Source organism: Camellia sinensis, chromosome 9 (genome assembly GCF_055761805.1).
Source record: "Camellia sinensis isolate YWXY chromosome 9, ASM5576180v1, whole genome shotgun sequence".
Taxonomy (NCBI): domain Eukaryota; kingdom Viridiplantae; phylum Streptophyta; class Magnoliopsida; order Ericales; family Theaceae; genus Camellia; species Camellia sinensis.
Genome location: NC_138969.1, coordinates 196,416,278 through 196,442,950, shown reverse-complemented (window position 1 = coordinate 196,442,950; position 26,673 = coordinate 196,416,278). Strand labels below are relative to the sequence as shown.

At 36.1% G+C, this 26,673-nt stretch overlaps 3 protein-coding genes across 15 annotated transcripts in view; 1 reads left to right on the top strand and 2 right to left on the bottom strand.

Moving 5' to 3' along the window:
- The first annotated feature begins 430 nt into the window (after positions 1-430).
- The window catches only part of LOC114295603 (nuclear pore complex protein GP210), a 33,773-nt gene continuing 7,530 nt past the window's right edge, over positions 431-26,673 (top strand). The window contains exons 1-10 of one of the 10 annotated variants that reach the window (XR_014340863.1): positions 444-668; positions 831-866; positions 1,748-1,876; positions 2,863-3,003; positions 5,778-6,192; positions 7,083-7,179; positions 7,283-7,395; positions 7,571-7,628; positions 7,939-8,085; positions 8,425-8,457. The gene's annotated coding sequence lies outside the window, so the exon portion shown is untranslated. Of the gene's footprint in view, positions 669-830; positions 867-1,747; positions 3,004-5,622; positions 6,193-7,082; positions 7,180-7,282; positions 7,396-7,570; positions 7,629-7,938; positions 8,090-8,424; positions 8,458-26,673 lie in introns of those variants that run through there. The other 9 variants (XM_082888354.1, XR_014340865.1, XR_014340864.1 and 6 more) reach the window with 9 other exon arrangements.
- LOC145800032 (uncharacterized) lies at positions 8,709-9,311 on the bottom strand. The gene has a single exon (XM_082889693.1). It carries the CDS (start codon positions 9,309-9,311, stop codon positions 8,709-8,711), a length of 603 nt encoding a protein of 200 aa, XP_082745819.1.
- Positions 9,973-24,300, bottom strand: LOC145788868 (nuclear poly(A) polymerase 2-like). 4 transcript variants are annotated; one of them, XR_014340868.1, is made up of 5 exons: positions 23,938-24,298; positions 22,487-22,624; positions 15,430-15,510; positions 11,913-11,978; positions 9,973-10,159 (listed from the first exon to the last, which is right to left on the bottom strand). XR_014340868.1 is itself a non-coding variant. In XM_082888361.1 (5 exons), the coding sequence occupies exons 2-4, from the start codon at positions 22,574-22,576 to the stop codon at positions 11,932-11,934; spliced, it is 249 nt and encodes an 82-aa protein (XP_082744487.1). In that variant the 5' UTR covers positions 22,577-22,624; positions 23,938-24,300; the 3' UTR covers positions 9,973-10,159; positions 11,913-11,931. The 4 variants fall into 4 exon arrangements, 2 of the variants coding, with proteins under 2 accessions (XP_082744487.1, XP_082744486.1); XM_082888361.1 differs by lacking the exon at positions 15,430-15,510 and adding an exon at positions 12,066-12,177 and having other exon boundaries at positions 23,938-24,300; XM_082888360.1 differs by having other exon boundaries at positions 15,430-15,465.

Here is a 26,673-nt window from a genome sequence, read left to right as displayed (position 1 = left end):
TAGGCGATTTCGATAAGGCGCCTAACTGGTCCAAGGCACAATAAGGCCCAATGCTTGTGTCTTGAGCGCTTTTTTTATTGCTGCTTTAATTGGTTTTGTTTAAAATCTAACCATTGATTTAAAATGGTGAAGCTACAGAAGATCTTTACTCTTATTACAGATGCCAATACATTGGGCATTCAATCCCAAATCAATGATAGAAAAAAAATTAGCCCTAATTCTTAATCTCTAAAGAACACTAAATGTGAACACTAAATGTTTAACATTTCATTTTATTTATGTTGAACCCTAAATCACTACTAGGAATATGACTTTTTGCGTCTATGTTTTTGCGACTGATTATTTAACCGTTGCAAAAAGTCACCTTTTACATTAAAAAAATCACAAAATCACTTAAAACAATCGTGTTCTTAAAAAAAAAAATCATCTAAAACAGACCTATATCTCCCTCTCACTTTTATTTCCCAGACAGACCTCTCTCTCTCAAAATCTCACTCTCGCTCGACTCTCTCTCGCTTGAAACTCACTGTCTAAATCTGTCTCGCTCGACTAAATTTGAATCTCGCTTGAATCTCACTCTCAAGATTTGAAGATTTTGATCGATTTGTTCATGAAGATTTGAAGATTTCGATCGGCTGTTGATGAAGATTTCGATCGATTCATAATCGGTAAGCTACTTTCTATGTATGAATCCAACTCTCTGTCTCTCTTTCTCTCTATCTATATATACACACAACCATATGTCTCACTCCTTCGTGTTCCTTGTTTCTCTCCTTCTCTTTCTTTCTCTCTCTAACCTCCATCTCTCTTCTCTGTGTCCATGATCTTAGGTTAGGATTTGATCCAGAGGAGAAAGGAAGCAGCAGGTATGGTAACTCTTACTTACACGATGATCGCTGTTGTGATTCACATATTTTATGATTTTGTTTCTAATTTTAATTTTAGCTTTACAATCATGATATTGTGCATTGTGCATTCCTTCTTCATCGCATCTGGATATGTGCCATTTTCCTGTTTTTATTATTTGAAAATCACTTGGTGAGGAGGAGACATTGAACCTCTATGATTGTTGTGGTACGTATGATTCTATTTCTATAGATCGATCTTTATATTTTTATTTTTAGTGACTAAGCAAAAGAAGACCAGTTCCAATCATTTAAAAGAAGGCACATTATGCAAAAAGTTTTAAAATATGGCACATTAGGCAAAAAGTAAAAACCAGTAATTCCCCGTGCACATTATGTACTATTATCAATACTACACACTATCAATCAACAAGTTTTAAAATATGGCACATTATGCAAAAAGTAAAAACCAGTAATTCCTCGTGCTAATGGAGACTAAACTGAGTGTTGTTTAACTTTATACCTATTATGAGTTATGATACATTTTTCTATTAATAATGTTACTATTCAAAATGTTTGAGAGCAACTTCTTCAGGATGGATGTTGTGGATAAATGTTACCTGAATGGATTATTTGCATTGAAACTTGGCTAGTTTTTCAATGTTGTGTTGCCCCTGCATCTGCATACTTTCTCATTCTTGCCTTCTATTTTAGTTTATGTAATTCCTAGTGCCTTTACTATTTTAATGCAATCTTTTGTTTCAACAAGGATGCAGCTTTAGTTGTTCGTTATAGCTTATTACATAATTTTTATGTACTTTTTAGTATTTAGGTAGCCAACTGGTGGGCATACTATTGATCTCTACCTTGAAGTGAGTATAATTTTTTATTGCATTTATTAGGCAATTATAAAGATGGACCAAAGCGGATCTTCTTATCTGAAGAACCTTGGCAAGTGTTCAATCTTCGTAAACAACAAGGAAATAGTACCTAAACAGGTTATAAACCTTACTTCAAGTTGTTTGATTGAGGTATGTTTTTACCTTCCTTGGACACTAGACTAATCAATTTTATTTTTTATTTTATTTGCTCTACTTGCTGAATTTCTCGAATCTAGGTGCAAAATAGATTTCTCTTTTTGATGACTTGCTCCTCTCAATGCTCGACTTACCTGGTTTTTGGTGATTACATTATTTCTTTTTTCTTAAAATTAAAAACAATCTGAATGTCTAGATTATCAGCATCAGTCCTCTGTTGTCTTGGTGTTAAACCTTATTGATTATCTTTCCCATGCCTGCATTCATTGTTCACTTCAAAAAGTGCTTTAACTTTTGAAAGGGAAATGACCCAGCCGCAAGATAATTAAAACTGGGTGAAAGAGAAATGGTCATGTAACAAGAAGGCAAAATAAGGATCAAAATAAGCTTGGGGAGGTAGAATGGCAACTCGAATGCCATAGGGGGACGTCCAATCCAAGCTTTTTTTATGGCCTAGCTATGTCCTTACTGTTAGGTGTCCGTGATACCTAATCAAGATTGGTAAAACACGAAACACATAAGGACAACGCACAAGAAAGATAAATCACATGCACACACAAAGAACATGAAATCTATCTGTGATACCTAATCAAGATCAGTAAAACACGAAACACATAAGGACAACGCACAAGAAAGATAAATCACACACACACACAAAGAACATGAAATCTATGTGATTTACCCCAAGCTAGGGCTACGTTCACAGATACTGCGATTTTCACTATAATCAAAAAAGTTACAAGAGATTATAGTGATAGCCACCTCTTCTCAACTATAAATACATAGAAAATTAAGGCAATAGGTCACTAGCGCAGCAATGCCCCAACACACGATATATCAATTTTATGGTGTTATGAGGGATGCATATGCCCTTACAAGACTACTTATTCCAAATTAACTCTTTCACTTATTGTTATAATCATCCCACACAAAATATATGTGGAATCCTGTGTTAGTTACTGCAATTGGGGCACTTTCAGGTAAAAGGAATGCCGTTCATATTTGAAACAAATCAAACTCGTGTGAAGCAGTATGCTGATTGCACCACCAAGGAAAGCCAAACCCAGGACCACAAAGTCTGAATAGTGCAGTGTTTAAATGAGTTGGGATGCTGTCTGAAGGTGCTTCTTTTTTTGTCACTGCACTTTCCAGCTCCTTGGGTTTTACTGTAATCTGTTGTATGTATCTATCAGAATCTGTTTCTTGCTGTTAGAGACTCGCTCCACTCATGTTTAAATATATATAATAGAACACTTGCTTCTCTTATCTCTCATTTAATTGCACTGGAAGTAGTAAAAAAAGACAGAGTGTCGAAAAGTAGTTTTAACCCTATTTTCACTAGTTGTCATTGGGAATGGGTTTGATAAAATGGATTGCTTTTCCAGGTAGCATCACTTGGCTGCAATACGATATTTTTTTATCAGAATTTTGACAGACGTTAGGGATTAGGCCAAATTGGGAACAATAACCTAATTGGGAGCAAAAAGTTAAGGGCTAAAGTAAGAATTCATTAATATTTTAGAACAAAATATAGTTTAAGGGTGACTTAAAAGAGTGATGTAAACTGTGGAGGCAGGGGCCAGCCATTTGAGTGCCCTTCTGGGAGATTATCGACCATGGGGCCCTTAGGTATTAGTGAGTTAAAAATATAAAAAGTGCAATGCTGAAGACTCTTAAATTTACTCAGAATTTAGTTTGTTCTGAATGTGTGGTTGGTTGCTTGAAATTTGTAGGACTTAAAAATATGATTGTTTTAGAATTTAGTTTGAGCTGATTCTTTGTTACTTAATTTAAGTAATTGCGGCTTTGGTCTGTAAATGGAATTTCTGAGAACGACGTGAATTGGAGGTTCGGTTTGGTTCGTCTGATAAGCATGGGTTTGAGGTTTGAGCTGCTGATCTTGAGATTGTGGTCATCCCCCTTTTTGTACATTTTTCCGGCCTCGATGACAATTTTCAGTCGTTGGAATGGAGCCTACAACCTGTCATTGCTTAATAATTAGAATTCAATAATTAACCATTGGGTGTTAGCTTGAATAGTCCAAATTTCAGCTGTATTGTTATTTGTACCAATGGGACATTCGAAAGCTTATATCCAGTGACAACTTGATTTTTTCTGTGATATTTTTGTGAGATGATTAAATGATTAACTCTTTTCAAACTAGTATTGATTCTAAGAACAATTTTGAACCTCTTTGTACCGCTATTGGAAAAGGTTTTGGCATCCAAGTAAGTCAATTAATGTGCTCTTTGTATCCATTTTTGTTTTGGCATCCAAGTTAGTCAACTAATATATTGATGTATATTTTTGCAGGTAGTGTTGAGGGAGTAGTTGATATGATTGAGTGGGTGATATTGAGAGTTAAATTCAGTTTTTTTTTTTTTAGTACTTGAATCTATTAGTATTTTGTATAAATACTTTTAAGGATGGTTGATGGATATTTGTTTTGTGTGTATAGAAGTTTATATTTTGTATGCACATTTTTTTTTTTTTTTGAAGAAAGATAATTTTGTTGAGGGAAGTGATGGAAAATAATACACGTGTATTAGAATTTTTGCAAATATCACTTTATATTTATTGTATATAATACTTGAATATATATATATATATATATATGAGAACATAGGTTGCTAAAACATTGTAGGTATTTTATTTATTTATATTTTTTTTGCGACGGTAACAAGATGGTCGCTAATACATTGTAGGTATTTTTTTAATTTTTTTGCGACGAAAAAATATTAGTCGCGATAAGTAGATTAGGCGGTCGCAAATAGTTTGCGACTGCTATTTTGCGGTCGCAAAAAGTATTTGCCACCCCCACATTCGCGACCCCCATTTGCCGTCGCAAAAAGTCTTTTGCGACTGTTTTTTATTATTTGCGACGGTTTATAACGATCGCAAAAAGTGATTTTTTTAGTAGTGAATTATTTACTTATATTAAATATATATATATATATAAATATTTTTCCGTACAAGGTGCGCCTCACTTTGGTGAAGCTTGCCCCTCGCCTTGCGCCTTGAGCCTAGGCCCTAGGAGACCTTGGCGCCTTAGTGCGCCTATTGCCTTTAATAACACTCCTCCCAAGGGTGGGGGTTAACTGTTAGTGGTATGTACCTTTTCAGAAATTTTCTATATTAGGCTTATCTAGCTAATGGGGAGAACTTGGATGATTGCGGAAAGAAATTATTTATTAGCTTCCTTTGGGCTCATTTTGGGAGCTGTTGTATAATGAGGGGCATGACATCAAACCTTAAAAATTCATCAAGTTTGTGAAGGTTATGATGAAAATGAATCAGTACTTGATAACAATAAAGGAAAAATTCATTTAAATTTAAATGGGTCCATGAATTTAAGTAATGATGAGAATTCTTGAAGTCTCTCAATTTGAATTTTATCTGAAGTTTAGAGTCTAGACATTACACTTTCAATGACCCCAGAGCAACGTTGTACAATAAACTTTCTTTGAAGCTATGATCTGTAGGGTGAGATTTCTCCCAATATCATAATTTTCATACTTTTTTCTGCCTGTCCGCCGAGAAGAGAGGAGGGGAGCAAGGATGCTCATTTTTGTTGAAAGATGTTATATAGCACTGCTGATTTAAAAAAAAAAATAAAACAAAAAAAAACATAGATGTTATATAGCATTAGTACAAACACATAAGAGAGGAGCGGAGTGAGCATGCTCATATTTGTTGATAGATGTTATATAGTACTGCCAAAAGATGTTATATATCACTTGTGCATATTTCATCGGGATCATCACTTGTGCAGCTTCATCACTCGAATTTTGTTGCAGTCCAAGCTGAATTATTTGTCATCTAGTGTATACTGGTTACTACCTTTCTTCCATATTCATGTTATTTGATTTCATGAACATCTACGACTCCATTTCAGATCTTCCGGCAGAACAGAAGTTGCAGTATCATTCGCTTGTGATTTTATTTCTTCTGGTTCAATCTCACAGTCAATGTCTTACACTGCATCTACATCTTTATGGGTGGTACCTGATCTTCCTCTTGCACTTGGAGCACCAATGACCTGGATCCTTCCTCCTCATTACACTTCATCAAATCTTTTGCCTTCATCTTTGAGTTCATACAGCCAATACGATGCTCAGAGTCACAAAGGAACAATATCTTATTCTTTGTTGAGACAATATGGTGGAAAGAACGAAGAGGTGCAGAAAGATGCTATATCAATAGATGGGGATAGAATAAGAACGATGGAGGGTAATAATCTTGCATGCATTCAGGCAGAAGATAGGTCAACTGGAAGACTTGAAGTTGCATCTTGCATTAGGGTTGCGGAGGTATAAACATGTCATGTTATTCATGTATTGCTATGATATTGCATATGTGTTGAACATTAACTATTTTCTTATATTAGACCTGTCTACAAAGATTTGTCCTTCCAACACTTCAAATTTTAAACTTATTTAGTGGTTTATCTGAGGATAAAATCTGACTTTCAATGTTTGTCACTAACATTCTTCTATGAAGGGGGTTCTTATTTAAGAAATACAGGATCATTTTAGTTAAAATTTTTCGCAAGGCTACTATCATATGATATGACCTTGTAAGCCTAAAACTGCATCATAATTTTTTTTTTTTATATATATATTTTTTATGTTATATTGGATCTGAATAGCTATTGGAGATAGCATATGGTTAAGAAATGTTGGTCCAATATAAAATTGTCAGGTCCACTCTATTGAAGTTGGGCTGGTAAAATCAATTAGTTTCATCTACAGATACAATTTGATTGGCAAGTTGGAGATCTGATCAATAATTATGAACTGGTTGTCTATGGTATCTCAGTAAAGAAAGGAGGGCAACCAGTCATAAAAATATGGCTTTGGTTTCTCAAATATACAGATACATTGCAGAATGAAATGAAGTTTAGGCAGACAACATAGGAGGGTTGTATTGGTTCTTTATCACGTGACACGTCACACATGGAATCAAGAAAATTTAGACTTGTTTGGTGGCTTGTCTGAAACTAGTTATTTGTAGTATTTATGTGTAGTTATCTGGATCTGGACTGATCCTTGTGCTTTTACATGTTTACCTTTTTGACATCTGCATATATATTTTTGACACTTTTTCAATGCTTTAATAATAACTTACTAATGCACCTGTTCAAAAAAAAAAAAAAAAAAAAACTTACTAATGCACTGGTGTGCTTTATTTTGTGATTAAGGTGTCTCAAATAAGAATAACCACCAAGGACGTTCACAGAATTGATCTTGCTGTTGGTGCTGAACTTGATCTTCCAATAAGCTATTACGATATCCTAGGTAATTAGCTTTTATTAATGTGATTTATCAATTATTAGTCTGCACATTCATGGTGGCATCTGATAGACTGATGCTGTATTCTCATCAATTTGCTATCAAACAGGAATCCCTTTCCATGAGGCTCATAATGCTATTCTCTTTAATGCTGAGACTAACTATCCTGATATTGTCTCCATTAATGTCACTAGTGATGGCAATGGGAATATCCAACTTAAGGTTTGTTGATGTCTATTGTTTTTATGTTTCTGTTTGGTCAGAGTATTTTCATGTGGACACTCCCATCTTCTGCACATCAATATATTGCACCTACATAGTCTTGGCTATGTTTCTAACCATCTTTTGCCTGGCCATACCATAACTCTCACTCCTGCATTCTTATTCCTGATTGAAGGCCAGCTCTTGTGCAAGTATCATTCAACAGTAATCTGCAGAAGTCGGACTACATTATGGTAACGGCCGATCCTCTTCAAATCCTGGAAATATGTGCCTTTAAAAGCAGATATTCCTTTCTTTCATAGGATATTAGAGTGTTGAAATTGTACAAGAAAACTGCAGGGAAATGTTTACTTTGCATGATTATGTCGTGAAAATAGTTTACCTTTATAAACTGCAATAATTCTAGGATTTATTCAAAACACTAGTCCAGTCATTTTTACTTGAAAACCCTTTTCTCTTTGTAGCATTTTTCTTCACTCACCATACACATGCGCACACATGTATGCACCCATACATGCATTTGACTTTTTTGATTGTTTGCAGACACCTGCATAGTGGTGCAAGATTAGCACCAGACACTAGATGTCTAGAACTGGGATATTGTTGAGGACAATACAGTTGAATGTGTAAGGAGAGGCTTCCGTTTGTGCTAGATGACACAAGCAGCAAGCGATAGAGGTTTGGAATTTTGTAAGTGAGTGCTGACGCCAGATCTAATGGCTGATATAGTTATTTGCTGCAATTATAAATTAAAACCTTCTAAGAAATTTATTTTTGAATCACTCAGTTCTCTGTTTCTGAGATTGTTTTGCATGGATAATTTTTGTTTGGGCTGCATGTGAGCTTATTGATGATTTTCTCTCTGTTCCAATGAGTTCAGTGGGTTCATAATAATTCTAGATTATGTTTAAATAAGTCCTCAATTTTTTTTATTTTTTTTATTCTGCTTTCAGTGCAAGCCTTTTCTGGTATTTTTTATGTAGTTCTCTTTGCAATTTAAAATCACTGTTAAATTGTGAATTTCTTCAGATTTCAGTTGGTTCTCATTTATACCCTCAGAATTTTTTTTTGAATAACAACAAAATTTTATTAAAACGGGAAAGAGGGAGAGGACAAGAAGTCCTCATACAAGGAAAGAAAAAAGAGAAGAAAAAGCAAAATCAATCGCAAAACTCAAAACTCTAAGAATGGCAAACAGCAGCCCAATCCCTAGAGATCAAAAATAAAGGGACTCCTTTAAAAGGAGGAGATACAAATGCCCAAAAAGAAGTCAAATATTTAGCCCTATCCCACAAAGCCTCTACGCTTACTTCCTAGTCTTCAAAAATTTGAACATTTCTCTCCAACCATATAACCCAGAAAATAGCAAAAACAATACCTAACCACATTGTTTTGGCTTTCTTGGTATTCCCAAACCCGTCAAACCGAATAAGAAGCATATGCATACACTCCTGTGGAGCAACCCACTGCACATCACATAATTTGAAAAGACGTTGCCATAATACTGTAGCCACCGGGCAATGAAGAAAAAGATGATCAGCTACCTCCAAATTACTCTTGCACATCACACACCATTGGGGGCATAGAGAGTGATTAGGCCTTCTCCTCTGAAGAACATCATTAGTTGTAACACCCTTTTGAGCAAAAGACCACATGAAAAACTTCACTTTATGAGGGACACTCGCTTTCCAAAGAATCTTATGAAAAGGGAATAAGGGAACCGAGGGATTATCAATAATCTTATCAAAAAAGGATTTGCATGAAAAGACTCCAGAAGAGACAAGATTCCACACCCTACTATCGGAAGATGAAGAAAGAGAAACCCCCTCGAGCACAACCAACAAAGAAACCAATTCCTCCGCCTCCCTATCATTCAAGTTTCTAATGAGATCAAAATTCCAGGATGTGGGTGCCATAGACGAGCAAGCCACCGACGCTATAGACACATTCGGAGAACGAGCCAACTAGTAAAGAGGGGGAAAAAAACTAGCAAACGAAACATCCCCTAACCAAATATAGATAAAGATCACACTTTTTTGGTGTGATGTATGTTTTTTAATCACACCTTTTAAGTTTTATTAAAGTGTGGTCTTTAGGAGTGTGATTAAAAATGATCATTTTTAATCACACTTTTTAAGTGTCATTAAAAAATGTTTTCATCACATCTTTTAAGTGTGATTAATAATATTTAGATCACACCTTTTAAGTGTGGTTAAAAACATTTAGATCACACTTTTAAGTGTGATTAAAAACATTTAGATTACACCTTTTAAGTGTAGTTAAAAATATTTAGATCACACCTTTTAAGTGTGATTAAAAACATTTAGATCACACCTTTTAAGTGTGATTAAAAACTTTAGTTCACACCTTTTAAGTGTGATTAAAAACTTTAGATCACACCTTTTAAGTGTGATTAAAAACATTTAGATCACACCTTTTAAGTGTGATTAATAACTAATAAAATCTGTGATAAAAAAAAAAATTGACATATTTAAAGAATAATCAATATTATTTTTGCACGCGCATTTGAATAATATAATACACACTATATACTATATTTTGAATCACAACCATATATTGAATGAAATAATATCATATATTTCATAAATGAAAGTTAAATGTTTAAAAGTATATACAAAGAAATTAATAAAAAAAAAAATTAACTGTGATTACATACATTAAAAAATAAAAAATAAAAAACTTGAAAAAAGTAAATTCTTGAATTCTTTGACCATATTTTGCATCTCTCCAAGAAATTGCTGACCTGAAAAATAAAAAAACAAATTAATTTAAAAACCACCAGAAGTATATGAATAAACTTACTAATTAATTTATAAACTTACATTTAGATCACACCAAAAATAATGTAATTTGTCCAGTTGTTAAACTGCCCCTAATCCTTTCCCCACAGCCACCAAAAATGACATAATTATTTTGATTCTCCACAAAAATATCAGTAAAACAACACCACAAAAGAAGACAATATGCAACAATGCAGAAAGGATCACATAAATGATAAAATTGAGTATTATATGGACAATCAAATCATATGATATCAACATATAACTCACTAAAAACTATAAAACAAATAAGGATCAATAAAGCTTATTGGTCTTAAAAGCAGAAACCACATAGCCTGAATAATTACAAATTGGTATGGGAGCAATCCAAGTAGAGGAAATAATAAGAGCCCAGCACACTAAATTAAAAAGAAACAACTTGCATACAACCCCCTTATCTAAACCTTCAGCTCCCTAATTTAATAACTTGAGATGAAACACACCTTTATAAGAATAGGATCAGCCACAGATAGATACTTTAAAGATTGTAACTGTCAAAAATACGAGAATTATATGATTTTCAACCATGACAAAATACTCTATTGAAATAGCAAATTCTCCACAATTAAAGTCTGTCCATGTAAGTAACAAACAATAGCAGGTCCTCACTATCCAGCACTTCTCTCTGTGCATGTCAATGAAATCCATCACATACAACATATAAAAGCAATTCGCAAAAATTGAAGAGACTTGTAATTATCAATTCATTCAATTAGTATATCTTAACTCTTATATGAACCCAATTTTCTGTTGGACCATGACATTATTTGCTGAAATCATATTTTTTTAGGCAGAAAAAGTAGCTCATACGGATCTCATCAACAATATCATATCTTAGATTCTGCACCATGCACCTCAAATACAACTTAGGCCCATTTGTGAAACCAACTTTGGAAGTATACCAATGTTAAGAATTAACAATTATCTTGCTATGTTTTAATAGTCTTAGACCATGCAACCTTGCCCTTCAGTGGGGGCAGGATGGTTAAAATAGTATCCAAATTCACATGTTTTGAGCTCCTATGCTGCCTTGACAAATTCACACTGCAACTATGATGTGGTCAAATAGCTATACCTCTGGATGATTTGTTATGACATCAATTGCTCCAACAGTTTAAAGTATAGAAATACTGAAGTTCAAATTCCAGCAAAATTATAGTTTGCTTTTGAATTTGAGCCCTATCAAATTCTCATCAGATCAATACAGCTAGTGCCTAGCCTTAACACTGAACAGATTTTAGGTAGGCATGCCAAACCAGCCATTTAAATAACTTATCTCAAAAGAAGAAAAATAGACATTCAAAGACTTTAATATATATATATATATATATATCTAGAACTTATTATTTGAGTTAATTTTCAGTTCAATGAGTTAAGGAGGCAACTTGAATCAAAACCTATTATGTTCAAAAGTGAGTAGAAGATTACTTGAATGCAGCCCACCCAAAAAAAAAGGTCAAACTACATGCTTACTTCAGGCAGTTCTGCAGGTATAAAATAGTATTGCCAACTAAACATAAATTCAATCCCACAATAGACACTGCTACTGCCATTTACATAAATCTAGTACATCACAAAAGTGACCAAAATGGCAATTGGGCTTCAGTGTTCAAGGCCTACACAAAATGCATTTACACCCAAAAGGTTGAAATAATGAACTAGCATAAATGACCTTACCTTTTCGTCAGCAGAGTACTTAGTGCATTTGAAATAAAACCTGAATATTTGGATCCCCAAGTATGTCTGCAAATAGTTTTAACATTTCAGTCAGTTCACTGAACAATAGTAATACATATATCATAATCAAAGTCTGAAAAAGATGTATTTTACCGATCATAGAAACAAGGATAAATAGAGTGAAGATAACAATATTATAACCATAACAAGGGTATCCATCTTTCAAACAGCATAATGTTGAAATTTCATCCAATGTCACCTCATGCTGTTACATAGAATATGTTCGGTCAGGACATCATTTCATCAGGTTAATCCCTATGTGAAAGTAGAAAAGATAAGGTAGATGGTAAAAATCTGGCATCTAGAACAGTAGTAGATTTGTAGTGACAGTACTGGGGGTACATTGAATCCACATAAAAATATGGTTGCTCTACTTAGAAAGTGTCTCTAGATTTATGATCAATAGTTGCCTTCTTACACAACTTGTGTTAATCCTTCAACCTCAATTGGAGACATCTACCATTTGTCACTAGGCAGGAAATAATAGGTGACCCACAGAAACAGGGGCAGAACAATAACTTCTAATAAAGACAAAACAGAGGGAGATCCTGAATTTTTGTGCAAAAAAACTTATAAGGGATGAACTATGACAATGTTGAACTCAAGGAAATTGAAAAGGAAAAAAACACTAGATTATTGATTTCATTAGCAAAAGAGAGGCTTGAGTAATTGAGCGAGTCATCACTACACATGTCCCAAACTTGCTGTAAATGTATGTTGTTGTTTGGCAGCACCATAGCTTTCCTTAACAACTCTCCCAGCAATAATTCTCTTTCCAAACCTGTTTGGATATACACTTGTTTGGATATTATATTTTGTACAATATTTACATAAACCTAACCTTTATTTAAAACTTTTTATTCACATTTTTTCGACAAAAATTCTAATCCAACAATAGATGGGGCCAAAAGAAATGCCTCAAATGTACCACTCATATCATATTTGCCCGCCAAAAAGTGTCACAAGAAAAGACATTCCCAACAAGTCCATTATTAATTTTTCACTTACTCGTCACAAGGGACAAAATGGGGTTGACCCTCCAATAATGTAAAAGTGCTTTTGAACCCGCACAAAAACAACTACAGTGACAGAATATATATACACCTAGGGATGATATTTTATCAATGTGTAACGCCCTCAAATAGTAACATTAAACCCATCAGATAAGACATGCATTTACATATAAACCAACCATATTCCTTTATTTCATTGAGTTTCATTACATAAGTATTACATGTTAACATCAAAACAAAATGCCCTACGGGCTTACAGCTTTCCAAGTTAACACTTGGTTTCAACAAAAGAGTACTAACTCGTTTACACATTAAGCCCTTGGCTTGAAGTTACATGTAATACATCAAAAGTAAAACAACTACACTATGTCCGCCTCTAGCCTCCCAAGCTATGTCCTTGGAGGTGGCATGCTTCCTGCACCTGAAAATGATATTCCCATATAGGGTGAGCCACAGCCCAGTAGAAATGCACTAAACCAACCATGGACAATGACTAAAACATTAGCAATTGATAGTTGGTCAACACTGATACAATCACATAAATAACATATTTATGTCAACGACTTACAAGTCCCAATTACTTTTCATTTTCCCTTTAACAACAGATAAGCATACTAGCTCTATCATCATTTCCACAGATATGTATAAAAACTATATCTCACATTCAGATAAGCATAAAAACTATATCCACATTCTCAACAGATATGTATAACAACAATATCCACAGATAAGCATACAAACTGTATCCACATTCTCAACAGATATGTATAACAACAATATCCACAAATAAGCATACAAGCTGTATCCACACTTCACAAAGATAAGCATATGAGCTCTATCTTCACTTCTCTAGACAAGCATATGAGCTCTGTCTACGGAGTTCATCCCCTATCTCCTCCCAATACCTATCCGGTTTAGAGGTACATCCCCTATCTTCCCCTAAACCGCGGAGTACATCCCCTATCTCCTCCTCTACACATAACGTATACAAACACAATGGTTCTATATACAATCACCCAATACATACAAATAATGTATTCTATCAACCGTCAAGTTCCATGACACATTTCATTGATTAGTTTCAGTTTACCTAATCATCATGCATTGTCTACAACAATCACGACTATCCTCCACCGATAGCCCAAAGCAGTTATTTCTAAAACAGAAAATAAATGCACAAATGGATATTCAATCAACATTTCATTTCTTCATTCTTCTCAATTAATTATCCCAATTAATTAAACAATGTAGTTAGGGCAATTCCCATAATTAACATTTCAACCCTTAGGTCCCATTTTCATCAATGATTCAACAATCATTCTATTCTTTTCATGCCAAACATGCATCTAGGTTTATTATGAATAAAACCCCAACTTTTGTAAAATTACACAAAAGTCCCAAACTTTCACAAAATTACCAAACCAAGCCCAACATCTCAAAATACCAAAATTTAAAGACAAAACCCATAGAGAGGAGTAGGATATCCCTACCTCAAATTCGGAGTCCCAAAGGAGAAGACGACAAAACCCAACGTGCTCCAAAACCCGAGATTTTCAGATTAAAATGAAGCCCTCGACGATCAACAACTTTTTTGTAAAGGCCAAAGGTGAGTAAATCACTCCTACTAGATCAAAACCTAGAGAGAAGGTAGAGTCTAGAGTGAGAGGCTCAACAATGGTGATTTTGGAAAAGTAAGAGAGAGAAGAGAAAGTGAAAAAGTGATTTGAAAAGTCACAATTTCGGGACTTTAACCCAGGTCTCCGCTCGAGCGTAAAACACCCCGCTCGAGCGGCCACTCACAGACTTCCGCTCGAGCGGCCAACCTCCCGCTCGAGCGCAGAATGCACTCGCCCAGCACTTTTGCAGAACCAGACCTCCGCTCGAGCTCCCAACCATACGCTCGAGCGGCCACTCACACAGATCCGCTCGAGCGGCCAACTCCACGCTCGAGCGTACAACACTGCACAACAAATACTGGATGGGTGTATTACCCGCTCGAGCGCCAACACCTACGCTCGAGCGTACAGGCCAAAAAAATCTGGGCAACTAGTTTTGGTTTCTAAACTCAACCAACCTGAAACAAATCCACCCAACACATCCTATAACTCAAATACGAAGTAAAAGGATGTAAACAAAATAATAAACAACTACCAACATCCACGGACACATGTCCGGATCATGGTATAACAAGGGTAAACCCGGGATCGCTATACAATGTATATGTGGGTGTGCTTTTTTTCCCTCTTTGTTTCCAGATAAGATAAAACCAAAGCAAAAATATAGGTCTATTGTCACTCAACCCTCAACAAAAACCAAAGCAATAAATAAGGAAAAACCCATCAACCCACAAGAAGATAAAAGGAAAACACTCTAGAGAATTTAGAGCTAAGTTCACTCAATCCTCAACAAAAAGCTCATTAATATAAATAACTTTAATGTCTTACCGACACTAGAATGGGAGGCTGCCTCCTTCTGTGCCTCTACATTGACATCAAGAGGCTGTGAGTGTTGGGCCATTATGGCAACTAAGCAGCATAAATTGATATATAAGACATAAAATATAACGCATAATATTTACTTGAAAAGACAATGCAAAATATTGAAGCTTGGGTAACCAGCTTAGGGAATGATAGAATATCACCCCTTATTTATAGATGAAGATTAGGGTTTACAAGGAAGGCAATTTACAAGATGATCCCTGAGTGCTATCCCTGAGTGCAAAAAATGATTACAGACAAACCCTAGTGTACCTTTCGGCTAATATAATATGCTAACACTCCCCCTCAAGCTGGTGCGAAGATATCTCTCATGCCCAGCTTGCCTAATATGTCATGAAATGGTTTATTCCCAATCCCCTTGGTGAGAATGTCAGCAAGTTGTTCACCAGACTGGACAAAGGGAGTACAAATGATACCACTAATGAGTTTCTCCTTAATGAAGTGGCGATCAATCTCAACATGTTTTGTCCTGTCATGTTGAACTGGATTGTGAGCGATGTTGATGGCGGCCTTATTATCACAGTATAACCGCATGGAGTCTGTCTGAGCAATACCTAGATCATGCAACAATAATTTGATCCATAAAAGTTCACACACACCTTGTGCCATAGCTCTAAACTCAGCTTCTGCGCTTGACCTGGCAACCACATTCTGTTTCTTACTCCTCCAAGTAACTAGGTTGCCGCCAACAAATGTGCAATACCCTGAAGTTGATCTCCTATCAGTTACTGACCCAGCCCAGTCAGCATCTGTATAGGCTTCTACACGAAGATGATCATACTTTGAAAAATACAGACCCTTACCAGGAGCAGACTTCAAATACCTCAAGATTCTCATGACAGCCTCAAGGTGAATCTGATGAGGAGCATGCATAAACTGACTAACTATACTGACAGCAACAGCAATATCAGGACGGGAGTGAGATAGGTAAATGAGCTTACCCACTAATCGTTGATAGCTCCCCTTAATCCACAACTTCTCCTCCTTCATCATCTCCTAATTTCTGATTGGGTTCCAGGGGGGTGGCACATGCCTTGCAGCCAAGCATCCCAGTTTCCTTCAATAGGTCAAGCACATATTTTCTCTGTGAGATAAATATCCCATCCTTAGAGCGAGCAACTTCAATTCCCAGAAAATACTTCAAGCTGCCCAAGTCTTTGATTTCAAACTCGTTAGCTAAATATTTCTTCAACAGAGGTATTTCCCCACTATCATTGCCTGTAAGAACTATGTCATCTACATAAACAATAAGTGCTGTAGTTTTACCATGTGAGGAATGTTTCACAAACAATGTGTGATCTGCCTGACTTTGTTTGAAGCCATATTTAAACATAGCCTGAGTGAATCTCTCAAACCAAGCCCTTGGAGACTGTTTGAGACCATATAATGACTTCCGAAGTTTGCATACTTTGCCTTCTGTTTGATGATCCTCAAAACCCGGAGGAATGTCCATATATACTTCTTCTTCGAGGTCACCATGGAGAAAAGCATTCTTGACATCAAACTGATAAAGCGGCCAATCTAGATTAGCTGCTAGAGAGAGAAGTACTCTGACTGAATTCATTTTAGCCACGGGTGCAAAGGTCTCCTGATAATCAATGCCATATGTCTGAGTAAACCCTTTTGCCACAAGTCTTGCCTTGTAACGCTCAATAGACCCATCTGCTTTGTGTTTCACAGTATATACCCATTTACATCCCACAGGTCGTTTGCCCGGAGGTAATTCAGTCAATTCCCAAGTGCCATTCTTCCTAAGTGCTTTCATTTCCTCAATCATGGCTAGTTTCCATTCAGAGGTAGCAAGGGCATCCTGAAAATGGTTAGGAATGCTAACAGAGGAAATATTGGACACAAACGCTCTATATGAGGATGACAAATGAGAGTATGATACAAACTGTGAGATAGGATGTTGAGTACAAGATCTCACACCCTTCCTCTTGGCAATAGGAACATCAAGATTAATGGACTCGAGAGATTCAAAGTTACCTCGACTCTCATCAGAAGCAGGAGATGGCAGTGGGGTAGCAGAAACGGTCCCGTGTATCCAGTTAACTTGTTTTCTGTCTATGTCCCGGACATAAACATGCCCGTCCGTATTCTTGGTGACAGTGGGTTCTATAGTCCCAGTAGAAGAGGGGGGTTCAAGAACAACTGGTTCCACCATAGGAGGCACAGAGGGTGGTGCAAGAATAACTGGTTCCACCATAGGAGGCACAGGACTCACTTCACACCAAGGCTCCCCCGGAAATGAGGACGGTGACACCGGAGAGGACAAGAAAAAGGACTGGGATTCAAAGAAAGTTACATCCATGGACACAAACCACTTACGAGAAGAAGGGTGGTAACATTTATATCCCTTTTGAGTAGGAGAGTAACCAAGGAAAACACACTTAAGGGAGCGAGGGTCCAACTTACCACGAGAGGGGGAGTGATTATGGACAAAACAGACACAACCAAATATTTTGGGAGGAATAGAAAACAAGGACGGAGAACCGAGGAGGACATGAAGCGGAGCCTGTTTGTCCAAGACCTGGGTAGGGAGACGATTAATAAGATGGGCAGCGGTGAGAACAGCGTCGCCCCAATAGGGCCGAGGCACATTCATAAAAAAACACATGCACCGAGCCATGTCAAGAAGGTGCCGATTCTTGCGTTCGGCCACCCCATTTTGTTGAGGGGTATTGGTGCAAGAGGTCTGATGGATAATGCCATGAGTAGAGAAATATTGCCCTAACCCTGAATCGATGTATTCCCTGCCATTATCAGAACGAAATATTTTGATAGTGGCCCCAAACTGAGTACAAATCATCTTATGAAAAGTGCGAAACACAGAGAAAACCTCACTCTTATCTTTCATGAGATACACCCAAGTAGCACGAGAAAAATCATCAATAAATGTAACAAACCAGCGATGACCTTTTACAGACAGAACACGAGAGGGACCCCAAACATCAGAATGTATTAATGAAAAAGGAACGGAGCTTTTATTCAAACTGGGAGCAAAAGAAGCTCTATGTTGTTTTCCAAGTTGACAAGACTCACAAAGAAAGTCAGACACATGATGATTTGCGAAACTAGAAGGAAATAAATGCTTAAGTAAATGAAATGAGGGGTGCCCAAGACGCCGATGCCACAGCCATAAATCAGCGGGGGTAGTAGAAGATGTGGTGGAAGAATAAGCAAGTTTGTCCGGTTGATCTAGGAAGTAGAGACCATTTTCGGCACTACCACTGCCAATCGTCCTCCCCGTGACAAGGTCCTAAAAAAGACAATGATCAGGAAAAAACGTCACACTACAATTCAAATCTTGGGTAAGACGACTTAAGGATAACAGATTAACAGAAAACTTGGGAACATGGAGAACAGAAGATAGATGTATGGTAGGAGTGACTTGGACTAAACCTTTTCCAGAAATGGAAGAAACAGTACCATCGGCAATCCTAACTTTGTCCTGACCTGAAGAGGGCTTATAGACAGAGAAAAGATCAGAGGAGCCAGACATATGATCTGAGGCACCAGAATCAATAATCCAAGGCAAGGATGTATGACACAGGAAAGCACAAGGAGAAGATGCTAAGTTACCTGAGCAGGCAAAGGACGAGGAAGCGGTACTGAGAGCAGTAGAAGATCGGCGTTCCAACAATTGGCGCAATGCATCCTCCAGCTCAGTATCAGAAGTTTGGGTAACAGAAGTAGAATTAGAATCAAGGGTATCGACGGCACTAGACTGATGAGCCCGGGAATAGGAACCATGTCCTCTAGATTGGCCTGACCGACCTCCTCGAGAACCAGACCGATCACCTCGACCCCCGGATGGAGTCCCATGAAGCTTCCAACACGTCTCACGAGTATGCCGCGGCTTTTTGCAATAATCACAGAATACAGATTCCTTATGAGCAGACGGAGGAGGCAGGCTGAGGCTATCTCGAGGAGTAGACAGTAATGCGGAACGGTCAGTAGAGACAGGGGACATCATGGCAGACCGGCGACTCTCCTCATTTTGTACATAGGCAAATGCCTCCTGAAGTGAAGGAAGAGTATCCATACTCAGAACTCGACCCCTAACTGGATCATACTCCACATTTAGGCCGGCCAAAAATTTAAAGACCCGTTCCCGTGCGATGAACTTTTTGTACCCGATAGAATCAGTAGGGCAAACGGGCTTATAGTCTTCCAGGTGGTCAAGGCGTTTCCAGCCGTTGGTGAGGAAAGTGAAGTACTGAAGAACAGTTTGCTCCCCCTGAAGTGAGCTCTCAATAGAGCGGCGCAACTCAAATGCCTGTGAAAAATTTCCTTTGCGGGAATAGGTAACAGCCACAGCCTCCCAAACGTCCTGGGCAGTCTCCATAGACAAGTATCCCTCACCAAGTTCTGGAACCATTGAATGGATAAGCCAACTCATAATCAAAGAGTTGGTAATCTCCCATTGGTCATAACCTGAGTCAGTGGTACTAGGTGCCTGTATCCTGCCATCAACATACCCCATCTTTCCTCTGCTTTTCAAAAACAAAGTCAAACTTTGAGACCATGCTAGGTAGTTTTGACCATTAAATAGAGAGGTGGTGATTTTCAGACTAGGGTTGGGGTTCTCAGTCATGGTAGTAGGTAGAATGGGACTCTCACTCTTTGGTGTTTGAGAAGAAGGGGAGACACTGGTGGAATCTGTCATGGATACAATACTACCGAACCCGCAACAAAACTAGTGACAATCACAAACCCGGAAGGTGGTAGTGAGATAACAGGCACAATGACTACTATAAAGACATAACAAAAACTTAAGAAACCATTTTTTTTTTTGTTTTTTTTTGTTTTTTTTTTTTTTTTTGTTTTTTTTTTTGTTTTTTTTTTGTTTTTTTTTTTTTGTTTTTTTTTTTGTTTTTTTTTTTTGTTTTTTTTTTGTTTTTTTTTTTTGTTTTTTTTTGTTTTTTTTTTTGTTTTTTTTTTGTTTTTTTTTTATATATATATATTAAGTTATTTATATATACATATATTTATATATATATAAATATATATATCAGGTTATATTTATATATATATCAGCATATATATCTATATATATTTATATATTAAGTGTGTGAGATACCAGAGTGACGGGCTGAGGCGAAGCAGGGCGATGTCGACAGAGAGAGGCGAAGACGACAAGGGCGATGGCGGCTGGAGGAGATCGACGGGCTGAGGCAGGAAGACGAAGCAGACGAAGCAGACGACCAGACGAAGACGAAGCAGACGAGCTGAGGGACGAAGACGAAGCAGACGAAGACGATCCAGACGAAGACGACAGAGGATGGCTGGAGGAGATCGACCTAGCAGATGATCCAACTACGTACGTTTTGAACCCTAACCCTAGAGGTGTAGCTCTGATACCATGAAGCTTGGGTAACCAGCTTAGGGAATGATAGAATATCACCCCTTATTTATAGATGAAGATTAGGGTTTACAAGGAAGGCAATTTACAAGATGATCCCTGAGTGCAAAAAATGATTACAGACAAACCCTAGTGTACCTTTCGGCTAATATAATATGCTAACAAATATAACATAAGAAGGTAATGCATAAAAAACATATGTCCATATGGAAAACACAAAACAAAAACTACATATCATAAAACAAAACAAAAGGTATCCATGTCAGCCCCAGGCTCATATACCTATCAACATAAAAATTTGTTGCTGAATCCCCACATGATCTGAATTCACTCACTAAGCATAAAGGGCATTTTAAAACAAATAAATAAAAGTGAAAATTTCCATAGTTCTTAAGTTCTGATAAACAACAGAAGTCAATAAATTCTAGTATTGTTTTTTAGTATAGACTTGCTGCAGACTAGCCTGTGAAGCCAAATCAAACACATCGTAAATAATATGACTTATTGTTCTATAAAGCATCCTGGAATTCCAAAGGTGTTTCCAGTGCACAAAATTTGAGTTCCTATTCAACATATCATTTAGCCCTTTGACAAGTCTAGCCTAGTAATAACTCTTCTCAACCACTAAAAGCCAGAATCATCCCCTTCATTCAGTTTTCATCCTGGGCTACTGACTCGTGACTAAAAACTATTTTTTTAATTTTTTATAAGTTAAAAAGTACATTATCAAAAACTCCTTGAAGGGGGCAAATCTTATACACTCAAAAGGCCAAAGCTTGGAAGCTATACATGCATGTACAAACCTCTTAAAAACCACACAAAAGACAACATAGAGGAGGAATCCTCTCTCAACCAAAAAATGGAAGTTGAACATATGATATTTTGCTCTCTATAGCATCTTGAAAATCCAAATATCAAAGCTAAATTCCTCATATACAATTTCAAATCTTCCTATAAGGCGGAATGATAGATGCAAGATTCACATTAACACATTGTAATTCTATTATGAGTTTTTCTTCTAATTATGTTACCATGTTTTAATTATAACTGTTTTTATGATTCAAGAGCTGTTGCTATTGAGAAGGTTGTTTTATATGACAATTATTTATTATAGGGTTTCATAAGGCCTATAACATGACCTCTTAAGAAAAAATGAGAATAGGCCTTGGAGAATGACTAGAAGTTGAACATGGAAGAACTTATCTTCTTCTTCTTCACTCATCATCTCTTTCTCTTCCCTGATATATGTCCATTCGCTCTTTCATCTCTTATCTACCTCAGTACTCCATATATTTCTCCTCACTCTATTTCTTTCTCCTCCATTTCTTCATCTCTTATTGATATATCTATCTCCATGTTGTCCCTAATCTCTTATTCCTATATTGTATTATTGTATCTGTCTATTTTTATCCTTCAACTCTTCTCTCCATACATTTAAAAGAAAAAAAGAAAAAAGAAAAAAGAAAAAAACAAATTGACAAGCTTTGTTCACTAACCAAGTGTTCAATAATAGTCTCATGTGATCCTGGTTACATAAATTTGGTATCAACGCAAAAGTGATGCAATCCATAAGAAGCAAGAAAAGGTAAATTTACGGAAGCAGAAAACCAAAAAAATGTACGGCAAGCCTGTACTTACCCCCAAGCGATATGACCCAAAAGTAAATATGACAGCATTTGCATCTTCTATTTGATCTGTGTAACCTCTCTGATGGGTTAATTGCTTCATTCTAGAACTAACAGTTTATTATATTGTAGTTCTCTTTGACTCGTCCATCTAAACAAATATGCCATAAATGTAATGGTTATTATCTTACATTTAAACAAATAAAATGATAAATAAAATGAATAGAGCTATTGGAGAGCAGTTCTAACTTATGGCTATGCCAGAGCAATATCTAATAGTTTAATGCTCTCAATGTTCAAATTTCATTAATAAATGCAAAAAAGAACAAAGCAAATAGCTACACAATAATAAGATAATTCCCTTTCTTTTGAACCACAAAATACAGAGCATTCCCAACCCTTTATATATTTGTTTTTTTATATGGTACATGATATGATATTATATCATATGATGATTCATATAAATAGTAAAATTAATAACATATAACATTGCTAGCATAGTTCAATGACAAAAAAACAAAAAAAACAAAAAAAAACAAAACAAAACAAAACAAAAACAAAAAAAAACAAAACCATCATCATCGTGTCTAGTTTTTTGCCATACATTTTACATAGTATACATGGCCATTCTCTTGATGTTAAACACTGAATTTCTGCTGATCAACTAATACAGAGGAAAACTAAAATTACCCAATCTCATAAACTACCTAAATTCTTACATAGCTATAAACTGGAAAAATTGAAAGGGGTACAAAATAGATGTTTGAATTGTGCCTTTGTTTTCATTCTTGCAATATGGAATCGTGTTTGGACTTTTCACGGTTTTAAATAAAAAGCCAAATCTCTGTTCGATCTGAGGAAACAATGCACAAATCACCAGAATCAAAACCTTAGTTTATAAATCTCATGGCTAACTACATACATTAACTATAGGGGGAAAAAAAAAAAAAACCCAAAAAATACGTAAAACTTGAAAATTCAGATGATAAATCAAAGATTTTAAATCGCTCAATAAAGAAGACAATCAAAATTTATTTACCATATCAACAATAAAGCCAGATTAGAAGCTAAAAAAATTGTGAAGATTAAAATCCATAAAAATTCTAAAACAACTCAACGAAATTGAAGCAATATAAGCCTAAATTAAAGAAACAAGAACCTACCCACCCCACGCCCACACCAAACCATCAATTATAACATGACTGAAATATTATATTTAATAAACCATGATTAAAAATAAGATTACATCTTCAAATCTTGATTTCATACCAATCAACAAAAGTTCACCTTCTAAACTAATCACATCCAAACTACACCAAAAAAATTAGCATAGTAAACAATGAAATTCAAGTAGAAATATCATCAATCAATTTGACTTTCACAACTTTCAATAATTAAAACCCAAAATAAATAAATAAATAAATAAAAACGAACTCAGCTCAATGATGCATATTTTGAACTCACGGCGGTTTTGACGAGTTCGTCGAAGTACGATTTGGCATGGACGACAGAGACACGAGGAGAGACGAATCGACAGGAAGATCCAGGCCCTTGATTGAAGGATTGCTAACCGATCCACTGATTCACCAAGCTCGTACACGCCATGGCTAATTCAAAAACTACGGATCGATCGAGCTCTCTCTCTCTCTCTCTCTAAGAGTAAAGGAATTTGGAGAGAGAGGAAAACTGTTAGACAAAAGGAGGAAGAAATGAATAGCCCATTTGTTTTTCATTGCCGCTCAATTATCCCTCCAAAATAGAAAAATTATTTCCCCCAAAGATCTCAAAAGACTAAAAAGTTATTGCCCACAAAAATATTTTTCTCACTAAATGATATTAAAATATTAAAAATAATTGGTGATAAAAATATATTCTTCGCTAATAATTATAAAATATTAAAAATAATTAGTGACGAAAATATATTCTTCGCTAATAATTTTATAATTAATGACAAATTTTTTTCACCAAAAGTCTCAAATTTTGGTGCCATCCAAAAAAAATTAGCGGGAAAACCTTCGGTGACGAAACTTACTTTTTCCTCACCTAAAAAGAAGTATTTGTTGACGAAAATAAATTTCGTCACCTATTATTTTTATTTTTTTATTGTACGTGACAAAATTTTATAATTCATCACGAATTATTCTTATTTAGTGACAAAATTTATTTTCTTCACTACTTTTCGTCACCATAAGTTACTTTTGTTGTAGTGAATCTTTTTTTTTTGGGGTCACAAATAAAATTTAAACAATAAAATAATACCGTTTAACTCTTCTTTTTTTTATTTTTTTGTGACGCGGGTTGCTGTCGTTAAAAAAATTTATTTTTTGTTAAAATAAATTTTTTTGTAGTTAATGAAAAAAATTTCATTTTTTTTTAGTTACTACGATTGAAAATTTATTTGTTTCATTTTTATTTTAATTAAAAAAAATATTATTATTATTTTTTATTTGGTAGAAGTAGGGGTAATATTTTAATGAAAAATATTTTCCACTAAAATAAAAGTTTATTTTCTGTGGTCAATGAAAAATATTTTTCTACGACCTTTTTTTTTTGGTTAGTAAAAATCATGAACTATTTTTTTGTGGTAGAGGAAAGGGAGCGACATTAGCGATGGAGGTGGTGGTTAAGAGATGATGGTGGTGGTGGTGGTGATGGCGAAAAATATTAGTGGTGAAGTTGTGGTAGTGGTAGTGTAGATGGAGTGGCAGGGGTGAAGGAGAGGTAATGGTAGTAATAGTGGCAGTAGTGGTAGTGGTGGTAGTGGAGTGGTGGTGATGTCAGTAGTAATAGTAGTCGTAGAGGTGAAGTGGCGACAGTGGAAGTAGTGGTGGTGGTGGAATGACGTTTGCAGTAGTGGTGAAGGTGGTAGAGGAGATAGGTGGTGAGAGAGAGAGAGATGAGTGAGAGACGGATAGAAAAGATAAAGAGAGAGAATAGAGCGGGAATGGAAAACAAAAACAGGCGGGAATAAAAAATATTTTTTTTTGTTAGAAATGAAATTTAAATAACAAAATAATGTCGTTTAACTTTTTTTTTTTTTTTCGCGACGAGAGTTGCCGTCGTAAAAAAAATATATTTTTTGTTAAAATATATATTTTTTTGTAATTAATGATTTTTTTTTTTTTTTTTTTGTAGAGGATAGAGAGTGGCAGTAGTGGTGAAGGTGGTGGATAAGAGATGATAGTGGTGGTGGTGGTAGCGGCGAAGGAGATTAATGGTGAAGTTGTAGTAGTGGTAGAGTAGATGAAGTGGCAAGGGTGAATGAGAGGTCATGGTAGTAGTAATGGCAGTAGTGGTGAAGGTGGTGGATAAGAGATGATGGTGGTGGTGGTGGTGGTGGTGGCGGCGGCGAAGGAGATTAGTGGTGAAGTTGTGGTAGTGGTAGAGTAGATGAAGTGGCAAGGGTGAATGAGAGGTAATGGTAATAATAGTGGCAGTAGTGGTAGTGGTGGCAATGGTAGTAGCAATGGTAGTCGTAGAGGTGAAGTGGCGACAGTGGTAGTAATGGTGGTAGTGGAATGGCGTTTGCAGTAGTGGTGAAGGTGGTAAAAGAGATGGGTGGTGAGAGAGAGAAAAATGAGTGAGAGACAGATAGAGGAGAGAGAAAGAGAGAGACAAAGACAGAGTGATGAGCGAGAGAGAGACAAAGTGGTCGCTAAAAGTGCATTTTCTTATAGTGGATAGATAAATCGAGAGGAGCTCAGTAAATAGAGAAGATAGAAGAGAGAGAGCGAGCAACGCGAACATAGTGGGAGAGAAAGAGAGAGAGAGAAAGAGAAGAGAGAGAGAGGGACAAAAAGATAGAGAGTGAGAGACAGAAAAAAGATAGAGAGAGAAGAGAGATGAACGAGAGAGAGAGATAGAGAGAAGAGAGATGAGCGAGAGAGACATAGAGAGAAGAGAGATGAACGAGAGAGAGAGAAGAGAGATGAGCGAGAGAGACAGAGAAAGATGAGAGAGATAGAGAGAAGAGAGATGAGCGAAAGAGACAGAGAGAGAAAAGAGATGAGAGAAGAGATAGATGAGTGAAAGACACAGAGAGAGAGAGACAGATAGACAGAAAGAAAGGAGTGATGAGTAAGAGAGAGAAAGAGAAAGAGAAGAGAGAGAGGAAGATGAAAAAATGGGTGAAAAGATAGAGACAAAGAGAGAGGGAGAGAAAAAAAGAGCGAAAAGAGATAAACGAGAGAGAGACAGAGA

Coding starts and splice junctions, on each gene's coding strand:
- LOC145800032 (XM_082889693.1), bottom strand. CDS start 9,311: ATGGCACCCACATCCTGGAATTTTGATCTCATTAGAAACTTGAATGAT.
- LOC145788868 (XM_082888360.1), bottom strand. CDS start 22,576: ATGAAGCAATTAACCCATCAGAGAGGTTACACAGATCAAATAGAAGAT. Junction 15,466..22,486: donor TTGGGTCATATCGCTTGGGG/GTAAGTACAGGC, acceptor ATGTCAATGTAG/AGGCACAGAAGGAGGCAGCC. Junction 11,979..15,429: donor AGCCTCCCATTCTAGTGTCG/GTAAGACATTAA, acceptor AACTATTTGCAG/ACATACTTGGGGATCCAAAT.